The following is a 20,382-nucleotide window of genomic DNA, read 5'->3' on the forward strand; positions in this document are numbered from 1 at the left end:
CTCAGATTATAGGTGAGCTCAGAGAATCTTTCCCCTTCATCAGAGGAAAGTGAAAACGGCTTCCTGTTGTCAGACTGCTCATACATCATTCTGCACAGTGAAGCTGCTTCAGCATCTGAAGCATCCGAGCCAGAGAGCAGGAAGATGAACACGTTTTTGAGTCGAGCCACTTCATTGTCTGAAGTTTTTTGATTAATGAAAGAGTCTGGGCAAACTCATTTACAAAGTGTTCCTGTGGGGTACAGACAAATAAAAACTGTCAAAAAAGCAAGTCAAAGTTTAACATTTTCACTGATTGCAGTGTGTTATATTAAACTATATATTTTTTTACTAAACTGTTCCAAAATTAACTTTAATCCCAAAACAGTCAAACAAAACGAGAACAAGTCAAAGTCATGTTTTCTCATATTAGCTTCCCAACTTTATCAACAGTGAGTAATACCACCCTTATCGGACCAGTTTTGCACTACAATCGCTTCCTTATGTGCGTTTTGTTACATTTGTTTTGACTTTCTTAATGATGTATGCCGATTCTATTGAGCAATTTGTCCCAAAAACAAAGCATTGGCAAGACCTGCATGTGTATGTGTAAGGTCGTGGAAGTGATGACCGTGTTCATGACTGTGTTGTCTTCTGTGATCCAATCCGAGCCTCGAGTGTTATGTGCATGTTAACAGAAAAAAAAAAAGATGGATTGGCACTTGACCCATAGCAATTTGACACAAAACTGCACACAGGCATTCAGTACATTCCACTGTACTGTGGGTAATGTGGAAAGTGCTGAGTAAGACGAGTAATCCAGTTAGCTGTGGGCGCGTACCGGTGACGCTGCGTGATGCCTTAAGCGAGTTCGACTGCGTGATATCCAGAGTGTAGTGCAAGTGTTCTCCACTAATGGCCCTTGGGGATTGTTTGTCTGTCTATCATTCAGACAAAAATCGACCAGAGTGAGTGTCCCTAACTCTGCATCAAAAAACACTTTCCCTCCTTTCCGCAACACATCAATAGCACTACTATTCTTTCCTCACACTTCCACTAACTCTTGCTTTCAGTCAATCACACTGTCCATCTTTCAAAGCCATCCATGTTTTTTTCCCCTTTGACATGCCCTCTGTGCACCCTCTGTTTTTGTCACTTCTCTCAGCCTCTTTTCCTCTGTCCTTCCATCACCCTCTTGCTATCACCTTAACCCCCCTAAGTTTAATCCAGCACCTCAGTATCGATCACTTCAAGCTCTTTGTAGTCCAAGGTCCTGACAGGCACTGTGATTGTGAGTGATCATTCAGCTCAGGATGTGCCCTGACGGCGAGTCCTCTTGAAGGGCCTTCGCCTGTGTCACAGTGGAGACATCTCATTAAAGCCAACTTGTAAATTAACAGAAGCGGCGGGTGGCTGAACGAATGGGGTGAGAGCAGCTTCAATCAGCCACCCAGATGGTGCGCCGCTCATACACGAGGCCTGATGGTTTAATCATTTTGTTAAACCTTCAAAAATTTGTATTGGGAATGAGTCCAACTCTTCCGCTCTGGGGGTGTTAACATAAAAAACAAATTGGTGTGTTTTCAGCTGGTGGGAGTATAGTTTTGCACCGTGCAAAGCTCTTGTGTGATATATGGATGTAGCATGTGAGAGAGATTAGGTTGGCGCTGCTTGGTTCAGGAGTTGGGAATGAGAGATACGAACCCTCTGGGCAGATCGTTAGACTAATTCTATGCGGACCTACTCTCCAATTCATTGCCTGCGACATGTTTGTGAATATTTATTATTGCTCTGCACGGTGCACGTTTGGCTTTTCCCCCTAAAACGAGAATATCAATTACCAAACGAAAACACAGCCAACACTGTGACCCGTAACTCATACTATATAGAGGAAAAGATAAAAACTCCATCCCATTGGGAAAGCCACGCATAGTTTTGCACACATGTACAGAAAACTCTCAGGAAAACAATGTAACTCACCATGGTGTGTATGGATTGGATGCAGCCGTAACTGCAAACAGACTCGCCCTTGTTAAGCTGCCTTTAAGTAAAGGGTGACCGGATTTGGAAGATGATGTCTGCTGATATAATTGAATCCGCAAATGCAATGAAGAACATTCCTGATTCCAGCTTAGGTGGTAAAAAGCATTTATGAGAAGCCAAAAAAAGAAAAAGCCTGTAGCCTTTAATTACACAGCAGCAAAGGAAGTTAGCCCCCCCCCCCCCGATGATTTTAACACACGGCCTTCCCTAAAGCAAATCTAGAGTTACCTCATTTACCCCAAGCAGATTTCTTTCTACACCATAAGCATAAAAAAGGAGAAAGAAACTGAAATCAGGATGAGTTAGAAAAAAAAAAAAAGTTATTCTGGGTTGCAAGGGAGGGTAAGAGATGCAGGGGAGGAATGAATAGGCAGCAAGAGATTCTTGGCGGTAATGCTTTAATGCTGTCATCATTGCTAACCTTGACTTGGAGCCTCATCTGCCCTCACTAATAAACCCAGCTGAAAACCTAAATCCATCAACAGCGTGTTTTCTGGTGAAGATTTTATGGAATTTTAATTACAAACACATGGCCGGTGTGCATAAATGTTTGAACATATTGATCAGCCGAGTCCAATGCCGGCACATCTGACAGGCCCACAGGATACAAGGCTGAAGGATTCTTTTTTTCCCTCAATTTTTTACTTGACTATAGTTGTGCAGAACTCTCCAGCAACTTTCCTCCAAAAACACTGTCAGCGGTGGACTGTAAAATGTTTTATAGTCATCCAGAGTAAACACGGTTTACAAGGACAACCAGGTGGAGTTCAAGTAAGGAAATGTGGCTTCTTTTTTTCTTTTTTTAAAGCGTCATTCTTTCTCAGTTTGTTTCGATCCATAAATGATGCACATTGGTGTCAGTCTGACAACTTGTAACGTGAGGCGTACCATCTGTGTGGGACAGAGACATAGATGCAGGGGTGGAAATAGTAGGTAAGATAATGCAGCTAAAAAAGGAGAAAGATGGCGGAAGGGAAGAGAAGGTGCTATTAAAAAAAAGGAGCAAAATAATGCTTGCAGTCTTTTAAAAGTACAAACGGAGAAGAGAATAATGAGCAAAGTCACTGAACCATGGATGCGGGCGGTGTGCACATTTATTTAATAACATTCACACACATTCATCCATCTATTCAAACATATTCGTAGAACAGTGCACATGCTTTGCCACGTGCATCCCTCCCTTCACTGCGCACATAAAAACATTAACATTATGCAGAGAAATGGTAGGTTCTGGAGATGAAAGTCCTTCAGATCACTGGCTGTTCGCTGACACAGTCGTAACCTATCAAGTTCAGAAGTGTGTGCTCGAGCCATCGACAGGTCCACCGGGATGCTGCCGAGTCTCTTTGTTCTGTTTTGATATGCTCCATTTCCAATACATGTATTCCGCCTCTCAAACTGCATAAAAGTTCCCTGGCTTGGCTTTTGATTAAGAAGCTTATTGAACCGTAGGCGGCCTCAGAATAGCTCCCAAATTAATTAGTTAGCATCTAACAAGGCCAACACCTCGACCCAATAATCAAAACCCGCATAGAAGCTCAGGCATCTCAGTGTCATTTGGTTTCTTTTTCAGACAAAGTTTTCATTATTTTACAACTTGGGTAGGTTGATTGCAGGATTTTTCAACATGGGGGGGTTAAATACATGAGAGTGGGTATTTTAAGCCTTGCCATGATCTTTCTCTAACTCTTACCAAGTGGATTTGGGATGAAGACCATACCGAACAGCAAGTCAGAACATATCTTAAAAGAAAAAAACAATGGTTTAACACAGGACTCAATCAGAGGTCCCATAACCACTCCTCATAACTATATGTACAGATGTTGCCACAATTTTATAATGCGATGACGGCAAAGAACACCTTTTGGGTATCTCAGAGGCACTACTTTCTTTGGTAGGATTCTCATGTATGCAGTGAGTTAACACTGTGACAGTAACTTTGGGAACTTTGTCGAGAACCAATCAGGAAATCAGACATGCAATCAATGTTTTGATTAGCAGGTGTTTGTGCTGCTGATTGAAAAGTTGAAGGATTGTCAACTTTTCCACTACGAGCAACGTTAGCGAAGTGAAGCCATGAAACCGAAACGCAATTCAGCACGGCAAGACATCGTCCCAGTCAAAGAGAATTAAAAGCAAACGCAACGAAGCCTGAGAAAATGTACGTGTGAATCCTGCCTTCAATAAAAATGTCAGTATAGGATGCACCGATTGAGCACAGGTTGCTCTGACAGCTGTGAACTGTGTCAATCAAAGCTTTTTAGTTCTCTGGAGCTAAAAGTCTTAAACAGCTGGCAGGCATAGAGAAATAACAGAATCTAAAGATAATTGAAATAATTCAGGTATTTAAAGATGGAAGGATGTTGTTTCGTCTTGTCCAACTTGTGAAATGCCTGTTAATGTCCTCAAGTTTTTTGGGGAGGTTTTCTAAATGCTAATCTCACTAAAAGTCTGTGCTTGTTTTTCTGGAGTCCATTGTGGTGATGCTACAGTGCTCTCAGATTCAAATAACTACTTTGATGAGTAAACCACTCTCATAACCAAAAGAGCTGGCCAGAACTATAAAAACAGAATCCAAGTTGTTATAAACAGAGATTGTCCTTTGGCTGCATCTCTCTAATTTAGATAATCGGTGATGCTGGGTTGAAAAATTATCGTCCTTGTCTTTATTCTGATTCTTTATTCATTGCACATATGTTCACAAAGCCATTGTTCAAAGTGCAGCCAAACTGAGCAGGGAACAGGCAAATGCAGAGTCTTCTACCACAAATCAAATCAAGGGAAATCTCCCACAACTGGATAATTTCCTTCGCTCACTGGCTCAATTGAAGAAAGGGGAAAATGGAAGCAGATGACATGTCTTTGTCACTTCAATGTTTCATTTTGAGACCACCTTGATTTGAAAATGTGTCTGTAAAAGTTTCCAACTTCTATTTGAATTTTTAAACTCTTACGCCTATCATGGCGCCAGCCTTGTGATTAGAGTGGTGGACACGAGCGATATTGGGAGAGGATTAATGGCTGAAGAGAGCATCGGATAGAAGAAAAATACGAAAGAGCAGATGACTGACGGTTAGAGACAAAGGCAGATTAATACCAAAGGAAACACAAGATTCTTTTGTGCTTTGAATTTGACAGTTTGCAGGTTTGTTTGTTTGTTTGCAGCAACAGAGCTGTTACATATTTGATGTTCTTAGGTCCCTTCTCTCCTCCATGAACCCTTCTACATTTGCTTTTTTTTTCATCTGTTCACCTGTTTAATCCTCTCTTATGCCTTCGTCTCTTCTGCTTCTCTACTCTCGCTTCTTTTGTGTTTCCTTTTTGTAACAGCTCCTCACTGGTCCTCCCATTTCCTCTCAGCACCGATACTAGAAAACCCTTCTCCTCTCTTCATTCCTAACCTCTCCTCTCCTTGTTAAACTCTAATTGGAGTTGGGCGCCTCAACACTAGCAGCTCAGTGTTCGTCAGGCTGACAGGCAGCCTGTTGGCTTCTATTAAGCTTTAATAAGTAAGCGGAATTGGAGAAGAGAGAATAAGCTGAAGGGAGGAGAGAGCGCATAAGCAGCTACTTTTGCTTTCACTCCTGGTAGGATGCAGGAAAACCTGTCTGCTGTCACAAAAAAAAAAAAAGAACACACACACACTCCCAAATTTCCATTGATCCAACCTTTCTTTCTCATCATAGTCCTCCATATTTCCACCACAGTGTGTATTGTAGTGTATCCGAGAAAGACACAAGTATCCAAATTGGCAAAATAACTAACATACAGCACATGAGCAACCATGTCAAAGAGAGAGAGCTGAGGAGCCATATTTAGCCTGTCTCCACTCTACAGATAACATGTCAGCACACACAGTCATACATTACATACACACACACACTCCTGTCAAGACCTCTTCTCTTGCATGAATTTGACGGCGGTATTATTGCACCGTGCAGAATTAAATCTGAAGAGCCACACAGCAACCCTGGACCACAGTGGAGATAAATGTCAGAGAATCATCTACAACCTCTGCAGCTGAGCATGGCAGGAACATTTCCAGATGTGATGTGTACGACAGTGGAGATTTGCGGTTATTGACTTTTTCTGAATTTTCCTATGGTTTCCTCACGTCATTTTTGTTTACGAAGCCATTAAGGCTACGGTCTGCCAATCCATAACCTGACCTTTCAAATTCCTTGTGCGTTTAAAAGTGGTTTTAACCTCCAAATGCCTTCCTCTGTGTCGTACTTGCAGCCCCAAGAACACCCATTTTACTGAGGAGAAGAACTTCAATGTTACTGAAAGTGGCAGCCTTTCCAAACTGAGTGTTGGCCAGAAACAGGAAGATAAATACAGCAAGAATCTGGCCCTCGTGTTGGCGCCTGCAACAAAGATCCCAACAATATGTTGAAGGAGAAAAGAAGGAACTCCCAATGAAAAAAATGCCAAGTTCAATCTAAACATAGACAAACATTGGTGCTTAGATGAATACACAAAGACTTAAAGGACGTCTGTGCTGGTTAGCCTGAGTAACCACAAACTGGCTGAGTTACAGCATGAAGAAATTAAGTGAAAAAGATATTCTGTGGGATCCAAATACTGAGCTTCCTTCTGTGTTCAGAGCAATTTTAAGTGATTAAGTAATCAAGCCTTTACATCCAGTTGGGCAATGCAAATACATTAGATAAACCCTAATATTCTGTTCACTAAACGCTTTTAAATGCATAACTAAAGCCCACACACAGCATCTCCTGCAGAGGATTCATTCAGATTTTGAAAAAGAAAAATATATTAATATCCAGAAGCAGCTGTTATCAGATGGAAAAAAGAAGTAAAAAGGAGATGAGAGATGAGAGGGTTGTGGAATCACCCAAGCAAAGAAATTGAAAACATATTTAGCTTAAACCTACGTCAATCTCCCTTATAACTGATGCAACGGGGATGATTCGGAAGTATTTGTCCTAGCTGAGCTGACATGTACCTGTGACATAATTAACACGCTGTAACTACAGTTTCTGTCGATGTGCATCACTGAGCTTATCGAATTGTTGATAAAGGACTAATTAGTCTCGAAGAGGACATTGATTTGCCAACACTGTCAGTTGATAAATGGCAGGTCTAAATCAATGAAACGGAAAACTTGTTGAGAGTATAGACCGACATTGATAGTGTCAAGGATGCTTTGTCCAAGCTGTAAGGTGTAGTTGTAAGCTACAGGGAGATGAATAAATGGCTTAATAAATTTCCCGGTCATTGTTAGCTTGACTTTTATTGGGCAGCTGTAAGTGCTTTCAGGAAAGTGAAGGGAAGTAGAGCAATTAATTGAATAAAGAAAGGAAAACACGGGTTACTCTCCGATTTGAATACATAGTAGTGGTCAACAACTCTTGGATGAAGTTTTGTGACTTTTGCCTCACATATTCAGGATATTTTCAGGATGAGTTTCAATAACGATACAGATTCCTTCACTCCTCATCTGGTAACAAAATTGTCAAATGTTATTTTCCATAACATAAGAGTCACTGCGGTGCATTTTATGTCACCATCAGCCTGAGCTGTTCAGCAATCACGCCGACAGACTGAAAGCTGAGTTTCTACCAAATACAACTTTCAGCTTTTCCTCGCAGACTTAAATAACTATAAGATTTATAATCAGAGATTACGTTTTTTCTTATGTTTAAAGAGAAGTGCTCCTGGAGTTTCCAGAATTGAATTTGGGATTTTTATTTCTGTTCTTTTTGTGTTCGGCCTAAGCAAAACAAATGTGCTGTATGATGGGACCAGACCTCAGGAACCATTATGAAAGTATCTCAATTTCAATATTTTGAATAATGGTTTCAGTATACTGAAAAAACTGGATTTGATTATCTCCATCCATACTAATACAGTGTGGTTTTATATTGCTCAACTTTTTTGCAGTTACTCTTCTTAAACACGTCACTCAAGGCATCTCAAACAGAGTTTCAGAAACTCTGCTGATTCCATTTTAGCTGAAAACTTTGGGACTATGTTGAATGTCCACCTTTTCATTCTCTCACTCACACAGTATGCAGAGTTCACTATGCAGAGATCTCACCGGACACTGATGCATTTCAAACACTGTTTGGATACACCAGGACCTCATAATTATGCAACAGATATTTACAGCTATGTGTTGTGTCAACAAATGCCAACAGGACAGGTACGAGTCGATTCTGAGGGGACAGTTTTTGCTGACATCTCTCCTCACAACACAGATTCAAAAGGTTATGATGCAAAGATGTTGCTAATTTTGGTTATACTTTATCAGCAGGCACAAGCATGGACCGCCGCCTTAAAATAAAAATAAAAAATCCTACAGTACAAATTAATATATTCCATGAAAGGCATGGAAATATATCAGAACAAAATAGGTGTTTGGAAATAACTGTTTACAGAGCCACGGTGGGCCCATTGTTGCAGCTCACATGGAAATATTTTAGAAGTGCTACATTACAATATGTCTGTAGTGTGCAGTAGTGCTGCAGTGGTGTCGAACCCATATGCAGACAAGGCTCCAGAGGAAAGGCGGGCAAGAATACATTAATAAGACATTATTCACAACTAGGAGGCAACACAGCACAAAGCAAGTTGAAGATCTGACTGAGAACAATGGAAGCTCAGACGTGTTTATCCTGAGGGAGCAAGTCACCATCAAAGGCAGGTGTGGTCATTGGTTGCTAAAGCCAGGCGTGTGGGGAAAACAGAAAGCAAGACTAAGTTAGGCCACCAAAGGAGCGGACTGGGAAAATGAAACAACAATTAAAGTCATAAAACAAAACAGAAAACCCAATAAAGCCCACCACAGAAAGCATTGCTAAATGCTAAAACAGAACATGTATACAGTTCTGGCTGAACAACTAAAACAACATTACACAAAGACTTAAAGGCAGTTCTATAGATGCTGGCTTTGGGCCACAATGCATGATGGTCTATTTCCACCAATGTAGTGCACAGCGTCTGTAATATACCTTTTTGTGTGACATGTGACGTGTCACCATGAGAATGTGAAGATGTGTGTTCACCATGTTGTATGCTGGGACATCGGCACCATTTTATGAGGAATGCTCTCCCTTTACCTCTGTTTGAGACCCTTGTTGTCTGTTTAGATTCAGTTTTGTTTGGCTAAAAACGGTCAAAAGGAGGAGAGAACAGATGGAGAGGGACAAAAGGGGAAAGAGGGTGGACCTTACCGGGAGTAAATGAGTCACATTGCCGAATGCAAGATCGGCTTTTTAACAGACCCACTCTTGTGCCAAAATCTGATCCCTTGCGAAATCCGACCAGATTTTTTAGTAAGTAAACATTGTGTAAAACTTCCTAATAGATTCAGTGATGTGTTATCATGCAGCCATATGTTTCAATATGTTTGAGCTGTGTGGAGAGTTTTTCATGATATTATTTGAGCTGATTTTGATACTGATTAACTATTTGAGAGCTGTTGGGCTTTTTGGTAATTCTTCCTCTCGCAACACTAACAGTCATTTTTTTCCTCATTTACTTGGTATTTTTACTCATTTGGGGGGTAGAATTAGTCAATCCTAGCAGTGTCTCAGCCTACAGGATGCAGCTGTGTTTTTTTTTTTATGCTAGGCTCGGGTACTGTCTATATTTGTGCTGCTTTGATAATTCAGTAAATTACTTGAGGGAAACATTTACATTTCTTGAAGCTGCTTCTTTTGATAGTAGCTTCTTCCTCCGGCTGTTGTTACACCTGTTGTGTTTTTGTCTAATTGCCGATCTAGATAGGGTTTTTGTTCAGAAAATAAAACGTTGTCACAATTAAGTCGCAGTTTCTTTCCTGTTAGTGCACATTAGACTTTAAACATGTAAAAGATCACCCCTGGTAAAACATAGCAAATTAGTGGTCTTCCACTGGGTTTAAACTGCCATTCCTGCGTTTAATATCAATATGTAGAAGAAAGACTTTACTATGCAAATCCAACGGCCACATTGATTACCCACTAGGCTGTCTCATACTGGCGTATGTGTGCCACATCCAGCTCCCTTTGTCCCCATTAAAAGCAAATTTGTCAGACAATGAAAGAGTGTTTATTTTTGAAAAAAACACTGCTGTTCTCTTGCTGATGTTCATTTTCTTTTCTCCCATTCTTCGCACAGATTCTTTTCTGTGCAATGTGTGAGTGAGTAAGTGGCTCCTGATGTCTATTAATGACATCCATTCATTTTCAGTGAAAAAATGATTTATTTTGCTGTCCTTGTAGACGCAGTCTCCCTCTGCCACTATCTGTGTTGTAATTTAATAACTATTACCACTGTTTATCTAAGGCCCCAAATGCTCAAGTTTGCTTTGGGCAACTCTCTGTCTTTCTCTCCCTCTCTTTCTGTAACGCGCTCTTCTTTGCTTCATTTGCTTCCCATGGCACGATTTCATTGTATTTGTTGGTGCTGGTCCCAGGAGCTCACAGAGCAAAAAAAACAACTCTTCTTCTGGCATTTTTCTAATTGATCCATGGAAGTATTTGCTGTGGTCTCGCTGTATTCATATCTTCAATAATTCATGAACATTTCAGTGGGGAAGGAGTTCATCTCATGTACTTAACAAAGGAAACACAGAAATTTGTGCTTTAGTCTGCAGATGTATCGCCCTTTATCTCTAACCATGGTGCCACATATTCAACCTTGCTAAAATTGGCTGGAATGAGGACTAGTGTTTTTTTTTTTCATTCATAACAGAAATAGCAAGTTCAAATGCAATGCACAAGGACTTCCATTAGTTGTACTTGAGACTAAAACCTAAACCTAGAAGTATCCAGTGTCTGAGGTCTCTAGGTAGCTGATAATTGTGTTGATTGAAATAGCAGCAAAATACTATTTACAGACTATATAGCAGAAGTTGTGCGATAAATCATGTTTGAACCACTCCGAATCTTACTAAAATATCAAATATGTCCAACTTTATCACTTTAGATTATTCTAATTACTTCTAAATTGAACAGTTGAGTGTTTGGTCTTGTGGAAAGATAGGTTAAAATTTACTGCGAAAAAAATGCAGGCCCCCACAGACATTATTATTTTCAGTGGCATAAACTGTTTACATAGTTTTTGGGGTTTTTTTACCATATGTTTCTCTTCAAAAGTGCCACAAAGGAGTTCTGTTGAAATTAAATGAGGTGACATTCTCGGCTAGTCATAGTTGACACATTATTCCTCTTTACATTATTGGTTTTGGCAGCAATGCTTTGGATCATTGTCATGCTGGAATATTCTTCCCCTGCCAAGCATCTATAGAATAGGAGTCAATTTGTCAGCTGGTGTTCTGATGTATCCACAGGCACTCACAGTTCCATCTATATGAGCAAATTTCCTCAACACCTTTTGTCCTTGCGCCATCATTACACTTTCACCTTAATGCATCATTGTTTTAATTTTCCTTTCACTGAAGTTACTATCCTACCATCCAGGTTAATGTGATCACCAAAAGACTGTATAAAAAGATTTTCAGCTAAATTTAATCTGCAGTTTCACGGTGAAGAGAAAGAATCTTTTCATTTTTTTTGGGATGCTATTTATATAGATTCATTTTATACACACACACATTGACCTTTACACTTCCTGAGCTGTCACAGAAATTCTGATTTCTATTGATAACCCCTGTGCCAAGTCTGAGGCTCTTACCTGACAGATTTTCCAAGTTAATAATATGATGATAAATAGCACGATGGCTTATTCTGTACTTCTCGATGTTGCAGTGTTTAAGAGCGATTTTCCCATTTTCGCTGCCAATCCTGAATCTTTCTTTATTTTCGCGAAGACGTATCTGGTTCAAAATCTCATTTTTCAATTTCTACGCCTGTTTTTTTTTTTCCATGTAGAGCCTTGATAAATGCATAAAGATAGCCCAAAGTGCAGAATTGAAAAAGTTCTGGTGTTCACAGGTCATTTCATACCCATGTTTATGCAACTGGGCTTATTGGAAATCACTTACGTACTTCATTTTGCTTCAGTAATAACAGGATGTCAGCAGTCACAGGTGTATTCACTTTTCTTGCAGTTAGTTTCTAATTCAATGCCAGTATTTTCAGTGTATTCTTGTGTTTTTCCATATTTATAAAAGGAAAGTGTTTTCTTGTCAGCCAGAGAGGATGCAAACTTGAATCATTTGATATTGACGTGATATAGCGCATAGATGTGCCATAGTTGATTTTCAACTGTATGAAAATATAACATGATAATATATAAGATTTTTACTAACCTTTAATGCCAGACTGTGTTTCTTTCCCTGTAAAGCTAATGTTGTGAAACACGTTATGGTTGAGAGCTATTCTCAGTCAGGAAGACGGTTATTACAGCTATTAAAATCACCATCCACTTTACGTAATGAAAGCAATTAACCAGAGCTACCTTGTCTGAAAAGCATATGCCCATTCCCACCCACAGAGAGGAGAGAGAAAATAGCTAATTTTGTTCTGTTGTTTGTTAACTCCCACATGCTTAATGCAGGAAATACTTATGCCATTAAGATTACTCCACAAGTTGACTGATGACCCTCTTTCTATATATGATTGTATCTCTCTGTGTAGGAATGCTGCTCCAAGAGAGTTTCATCGAGGAACCCGATGGCCTCGTGTCAGTAAACCTGCTGGTGGTCTCTGCTGTTTCAGCCTTCTCAACGGGAGCCATCCTCTCTGGTTTAACTGTCTGCTGGATCATGAGTCATCGCCACCGGCACTCTCGTGGCTCTGGAGCCAATGGAGTCCGCCGCAAAAGTGACAAAGAGCAGAGCATGCTGGCCCAGGGCCGCAGTGGGTCAGTGATGAGCGTAACGAGAACCAGTGGAGGAGAGAGACGCCGTTCCCAGGCAGACAACCCCTTTGTGACGCCCAATGGTTGGCCCAAAGGAGATATGGATCCAGGCTTGCTGCCTACTCCGGAGCAGACTCCACTGCAGCAAAAACGAGCCATGCGTCTCCCAGACACCGACTGGGACCAGAGCCAGACCTTCCTCACCTCTGTAGGGACTCCCTGTCCCAATAATGCTGTCATCTACCTGAGCTCCAAGTTCCTGAATGGAGGTGGAGGTGGTGGGGGAATGGTCCGGATAGAGGACCCAGGGGAGGTTGTGCTGCCCCCACAAACGGATCGCCAGCGTTACCTGATCCTTGCCACCCAAAGAGGGGAGCAAGGTGGCAGTCGTCCCACCGGAACCCTGAGGAACTCAGCGGGAGAATACATCTACCCCGCCACGCCACAGGATTCACCCAACCGACGGAGGGTGGTTTCTGCTCCCACTCCCCACATGGACTATGGGGAGCCTCGCTGGAGTCACGAGGCACTCAACTACAACAGCAACAATGGTGTGACCTATCACCTTCAGCGCCAGGGCCTCATCAGGCCCGACATGCATGGTCCTCAAAGGCTGGGAGACCTGGCTGACTTCAGCCGTCTTCTGGGGAAGAACATGGGAGAGCGTAACCCCAGTGGCCAGTGAGATTAAGTAGTCGAGCCTTGACACCAAGCTGTCACTGAAAACCCATTCCCGCCGCCAGAAAACTGGAGCAAATCAACCTGTAAGACTTACCGTCCCAGTCCAACCTTACCCTGTCTGTCCTCTCTCACTGTCATTCAATGTTCTGACGTCATTCAGCTGACTAAAGAGAGAGACAGAGAGAAAAGAAACAAAGAGAGAGTTGAAAAATAAGAGAAAACTCTCAAACCAGAGACGTTTCTCTGATTATAATCCCTGGTGAGCCCCTCTGCTCTGTGAGTGAGGCCACCCACAGATCATAACTTTGACACCACCGGACAAACAGTGAGGTAGAGAGAGGGGGGCAAACGAAACAAGAATCTTCTTAGAAGGACAGTCTGAAGGCCAATTTGATGAGGATTTAGAAAAAAAAAAATATATATATATATATATATATATATATATACAATTCTGCCTGTAGCGCCAAATATGAAAGGTCCCCCTCCACTATTTTGTTCACTGTTTCGATACCACGGATCTTCATTCTCTTATGCCAGTGGCATCCAGCAGACAGCAATGTGCTTTACTTCGGATTTCAGATGAGACTGAACTGTTGTAGCTGTGCCAGAGTGCAGTGACTCTCAAACAATCATACTGTGTGTATGTGTGACTGTGTGTGGCCACAACAACCCCAACCAGCGTCCTGTCTTAACTGTGAAGTATGGCTATATAAAGAAGTTGCTAATAACATTGTTTATACTGAAGAGAGATGATTTTATGATGTGTCTACTTGAAGCTCCGTGTGTTTACCAATCAAAGGTTTTAATTATTGACCAGTGGCTAGTGAGGGCTCACGCTCACCCTGTACAGAGCCATGATGAAGTAAAAGAAAGCAATAATTAACCAAGAAATTAATGGCAATGAAATTTAAGCAAATTTAATCCGATATTTTTATAATATTAAGCTTCTCAGCAAAGTCAACTGGCGCTTAGAGGCGTCAGATGGAGCAAAGCTCTGGGAAAAGGAACAGTATCTCCCTTCCATTCTTCTCTCCCTTGCCGCCTCTCCGTATGCCTGGGTCTGTCTGACCTGACCCGAGGCCTCCCTGGGCTCCACCGTGCATTTGAAAAAGGGAATGTGAGCTCTGCCTGCCTGTCTGACCGAGGCTGTGAGTCTCAGCCGCCTGGGAGCTCTATTCAGCCTCCTCTGCCCGACACTGAGCCTCTTTGTGCCCTGGGAGCAGGAGGAGACTGTGGCAACAAATAACTGTTAAGAGTCAGGAACCTAGCCCACCATCACAACCTAGCAGAATATCAATGAGCAGGACAGCAGCTCCATCCCGTCATGCAAGATTCACCAACCAGGCTTGGGCATCTCTTGTGGCTCACCCACTCTGGTGAATCGCCGGTTGACCGGGACAGGGAGGAGCTGAAGGCTGAAGCTGGGGTTGAGGCCAGTGTTGGGGCACACCTAACTGTCACAATGGTCATCCCTAGTGGCTCCATCCCCTTCTATTCTTTCAGTTTGTTTCCCAACAAAAGTAGGATAAAGAAAACAGATGGGCGAGGGTATACTATGGTGTGGAGTTTCGCTCTTACTTCTTTGTCAGATCTTTTGATGTTTTCTGTTTTTGTCTGCTTTCATCCATTCTTGATTCAAATGTAGATATGCCCAGCTTTAGTTCATAAGGGCCGTGCTTTAGTAAAGGTGGTGTTTTTGTTTGTCTGTCGGCTTGAGTGTGAGAGTCTCTTAGGGTTTGTATACATGAATGTGTTACTCATATTGAGTGCAAAAACGCAGCTTTGATCAATTTTACTCTGTCGCACCCTTCTTCTCTTTTCAGGCCTATTCATTTCTCCATCAATGTCTGCCCAACATTCACAAATGCATGCAACATAGTGAGAGCCATGCGTAGGAGCAGTGCATGCTATAGGATATAGTTAAACCATTATACTGTGCACACAGTGCTCTTAAAACAGAGAAGCTTGGTTTTGCTCTAAATGATAGATAGTGTCAATATGCACAAGTTAAGCGCCTTTCAATAACAAGCTTTCAATTTTTTGAAAAATGTGACATTTTCCACAAAACCCTATTTTCCATTGCAGCAGTTATAGTAAGTGCTTTTGATGTTCAAAAGCACTGGGTTTTCTTTAAAATATCTTGTACATACTAACCGTTTTTTTTAAGAATTCAGCGGAAAGATGATGAATTTATGCACATTATAATCCACTACTTTTATGTGATTTATAAAGGTGCAAATAAATTAATAGAAGGGGTCAAAATCTCCAGGTATAACTGCCAAAAAACAAACCTTGAATAAATTGGCATGATTGAAAGCCTGACTGTGGACAATGGAAAATTCTACTTTTGAATAACTTCTATTTAAGCAAAATGCTTATTCAACAATTCAACAGTCCTTTGTGCATTTGCAAGTCCTGTGATTGACACATTAACTTTAATGTGATTAAAAACTCAATATTCCACCTTTATCAAACAAAGATTTTTCTTTTCCAATATTTCAAGATTTTCCACCTTTTTTCTCTATTTGTGCAAATTTTTACATATCAAAGTACCCAATGGAAACGCAACAAGTAGATCGCATGAATACCACAGAATATGACTATGTAGAACCCAACTCTGTAGAAATCCCATTCAGTCATTTTCCTACTTTATTCTTTTTGAGAATCATGGGGCTGGTGACAGCAAGGTGAAAGGCAAGGTACAACCTGGAGCAGTCTGACTCACAAAATGGCTACTACTTTTCATGTTGATGGGCTGCTCATTTCAAACTATATTATCCTCTTCTCACTCGTCCTCTGTTACTGTTTTCAGAGTCCTCTTCACTATGGCAAACAACGCCCTCCAAGCTTGGAACCTACACACTGAAAACTATACCTTTTAAAGAGATTTGGTTTGTTGAATAGGACATATCGGACTTGGTGTTTTAGTGAATAGTTGTAAAGATCTAAGAAATATATATCTTTACAACATTTTCTGCCTGACGGGGCCTTTATCATGATTTGAAAGCATGCAAACTTCACACTGAAAGGCCCCAGCCAACCAGCAGGTTTATTATTCAGAACCACTATTCAGAATCAGCGCCATGTGAAAATATCCTTTGAGAAAGTAGCAGTGTCAAAAGAAAGCACTGGTCCTTGCACAGGCTAATGCAAGAAATATGCTTCCATTTCTTCAAGATGTAAACAAAAGCAGCAGCAAAAGGTTACTTTCTGAGAAACATGGCCCAACCTCCACTGTGTTAAAGCTGTTTAAAATGTGGTTTCTGAACCTTTCTAAATGCGGGTCAGTTCTGAAAAGGTAGGATCGGTTCTGCACTGGCCTGGGGGTAAAGAGGTATTACAATTAGTTACACACAAGGTGTCGTGTATAAACTTGACCTCAATAAATTTGTCAGAATTTACGTGTAAGTCTGCAGTCTAATCAGACAAAAGCAAATGTCAGCAAAACTCTGACATGATATTCAGTACCAGCTGTCAGTTTTCAATAAAGTGCTGCAGAGACATTTCTGCTGATGTTTGATACACAGCCACAGAAAATATACAGCCGACGCCAGAGATAATATATGAATCAAGCCAGTGAAAGAGATTTATAAAAGCAAGGTCAGAGGAGGAGGTCAGGCAGGCAGGCGAACGGGATGTTACTGCATTACTGCCTCGCCACATTAGTAAACTTTATTCTTTACACATTCCGGGTCATTAGTATTGAGGATATACAGCGCTCCACAAGCCAAACTCCTCATCTCTATCCCGTCCCCATCTTTACTGTGGCCTTAGTTCTGCGCGTGTGTGTGTGTGTGTGTGTGTGTGTGTGTACTTTTGAAGGAGGGCTCCCCATCTTATACAGCGTGCCCACCCAGCCGTGTTCTCACTCTGTGTCTCCTCTGGTGTTTCACTAAACATGCTTGATTAGGCAAAGTACATGCCCGACCCTCTCATGGCCTGATGTGCCCCTGGGAAGATTATTACAGACACATCAGCCCTGAGAGACAGCTACTCGTTCAAGCAGCCCTTTTTGACCCATTGCTAACCACCAGCCGCACACAAACGCACACGTTCATGCTTACACACAAGCGAGCCATTTAACCAATTGGGAGTGTAATTGAATTAACAACAGAAATGGAGCTCGGACCAGACATAGGCTGACTCTGACTGGTTCGAGTAAAGGAACTGTACATCATGGTGTTATCTTTACTGACTGCACAATCTGATAATCTTGGTTAAACATTACAGGGTAGCTAAAGAATTCAGGTGTAACCTCGTGGGAGCAAGTCTGTTTATTACAGCCCTCATCCTCCATCTTCTTTACATACTTTATGTCATTCCTTTTCCTCCTCTTTTAACAGCTGCACTCTGTCAACGTCTTCTTTCAAGCCCCTTTTATAGTGAGAAGACTCATGCTATCTCTTCTAAAGGAAAGCCAAGGGCTGAGCTTTTGTTGTGTTTGTCACTATTAAAGGTTTACTGGTTAATTTAAAGAGTCAGAAAGAGAAATCAAAGTAACCACCAATTTAACTCGCATCAAATCCTTGTTGCAGAACAGTTTTTTTTTTTTTTTAGACATTTCCAAGCCTCTCATGCAGTAAATTGCTTTCCCCTGCTTGGAAGTGATTTTGTTTGGAGTTTTTTTTTATATGTTACCTCTAGTCCTGCATCCACTCACACATACACGGTTCTCTTCTTTATCTCTATCCCACATATCATCACACACATGCACAAAATTCCCACCCAGCCTCTGTGACCCGCTCTGTTTTCATTTGTCATGTTGTGTCTGTGGACTTCCTGAACAGACCATGCCTTTGTGCGTTGGGGTTGTTTGTGCCGTAGAGCTATGCGATGTGTGTCCCCCAGCCAATAACTGCCATATTACCCCACAGTTTTCCACTGTACTGTATGTGCTCTATGCCCAGGAAAGAGTCCAGAGAAGGGGATTGACTTATGTTAAATTCAACGACACACGTGGAAGCCCTGACATGAAACTGCTCCCAGCCAACGTTTGAGAGAAATAAGCACAAAGACGAGATCCAAATCATCATTTGCATTTTTGTAAAGTTGTACATGTATTTAGTCAGCACTGATCTTTTTTGTCATGTTTGTTTTGTTTTTTCTATTGTTTGTTTCTGTGGTAGATATTTGGTTTAAAATTTATATGAAATATTATTGTGTATGATTTCAATTCTCTGGTGTGCCGAATTTGATGATGACAATGAAGTTTAACCTGTTGACTATCATTATTATTATTATTATTATTATAAAGCAGTACTGTGAGCACCGAAGTGTTGTGTCCTGTTTGGATGCAGAATCTGAAAGAAAGAGGAAGTAGAGTGAATTAACTCATAAAGACTGGGATAGAAAATGCAGACTGGAGTCTCCTGCTACTGTGAAGGACCCCCACTCTCCTGTGGCTCTCACCAGAGGCTGGCCCCCAGTCGGCCCCCGGGAGCCTTGGGGCAGGCTGTCATCAGATGACAACACATGGCCCTGCTACGTGTACATAACGTTAATGCTTACATGTAATTTCAGTGCAGTAGCTGCATGACAACACAGCCTCTGTGTGTGTACAGAAGTAGCGATGTGTGAATTTGTAAAGTACATGCAAGTGTGTGTGCTTGTGTCTGCAAAGAAATCTGTCTCCTGTCATGCAAAAAGACAACACATGCATGCACCGTCTTACAACTGCACAACACACGCACGCACATCCATACACGAACACACTCCAGCAGTTACTCACCATTTACCACAAGAGCTCTGTCCTGAGCTCTCCCCCTCACTCCGCATGGAGACTTTGCTCTGTGTTAACTTTCTTATTCTAATAAACCAGTCCGACATTCAAGTTGTGACCATTGACTACAGTGTCTTTCAGTTTCTCATCTGATGGATTCATTGTAACCTCAAACAATATCTTTTTTTTTTTAAACTGTAACACACCGATCATGCACTTATCTTTAGTTATTTTACAGTGCATTCTGTTCTATTTCTTGATTCATTGATATATTTGACTTTAAATAAATTAATAACAAGAAATATTTTCATACCGAAACAAAGAATCTGTACTTCTCAAAAATTAGTATCTTGAGTCATTTTTTTTCTCTCTTTTTTGCCACCATCTATTCATTATGTGCGGTAAGTGTTTTCCTTTTCTTTTTTAAATTAGCTTCAAGCTTAGAGGGATCGTTTCAAATCACTTGAAATCACTTTGAATGAGTATTTTACTATTCACTAGTGATCTAATATCAAATCAAATTGATTTGTATAGCACATTTCATGTACAAACCGTTCAAAGTGCTTTACATAAAATAAAAGCATTACAGCAGGGAGTGCAAGAAGCATTAAAAATACATAAAAGAATATAAAGAGAAACAAATAAAATCATTTAAATGAATTTAAAAACAGGCAACAGTCGAATACAGTAGAATACAACATTTCTGTCATATTGATCACTTGTCCACAGATATCACAGTTGTGAAAGAATTATGTAAAGTAACATGCACTAAAAATTCTTCTTCCAGAAACATTGGCAGCAAAAATGTTTTTAAATAAAAGTATTCATTGTGCAGAGTTGACCCTTTTCCACAAAAAAGTGTGTTGAGCTATTATTCATGATAAATCACATTTTACCAGTTCATGTGTTTTTTTCGAGGAGCAAATTAACCACAAATGATAGTTGCACTACTATTCTACTGCGGGAGGGAGTTTAAAGTGCAGGACACGCGTAAGCATGCAGTATTAAACCATTTTAAACAGCTGGAGTCACATTCTTCTTCTAGTGCAATTTCCTTTTATTGTTTTAAAAAAAATATTTATAAGAATCTGTTTAATCCCACACTCTATCAACAAAGACTTCAGCGTTGATTTTTCAATGCTTGCAGAGCGTTTTTATCTTTTTCTACAAAGTCCTTAACAATGTGCTTC

At 40.8% G+C, this 20,382-nt stretch overlaps 1 protein-coding gene across 1 annotated transcript in view; it reads left to right on the forward strand.

The window, feature by feature from the left end:
- Window positions 1–19,392, forward strand: part of sema6bb (sema domain, transmembrane domain (TM), and cytoplasmic domain, (semaphorin) 6Bb) — a 136,448-nt gene extending 117,056 nt beyond the window's left edge. Inside the window, exon 17 of the mRNA XM_075485198.1 lies at window positions 12,570–19,392. Coding sequence (XP_075341313.1) covers window positions 12,570–13,477 — 908 coding nt within the window. The 3' untranslated portion in view covers window positions 13,478–19,392. The remainder of the gene's footprint in view (window positions 1–12,569) is intronic.
- Window positions 19,393–20,382: the final 990 nt, after the last annotated feature.

This window comes from Odontesthes bonariensis, chromosome 15 (genome assembly GCF_027942865.1).
Source record: "Odontesthes bonariensis isolate fOdoBon6 chromosome 15, fOdoBon6.hap1, whole genome shotgun sequence".
Lineage (NCBI taxonomy): Eukaryota > Metazoa > Chordata > Actinopteri > Atheriniformes > Atherinopsidae > Odontesthes > Odontesthes bonariensis.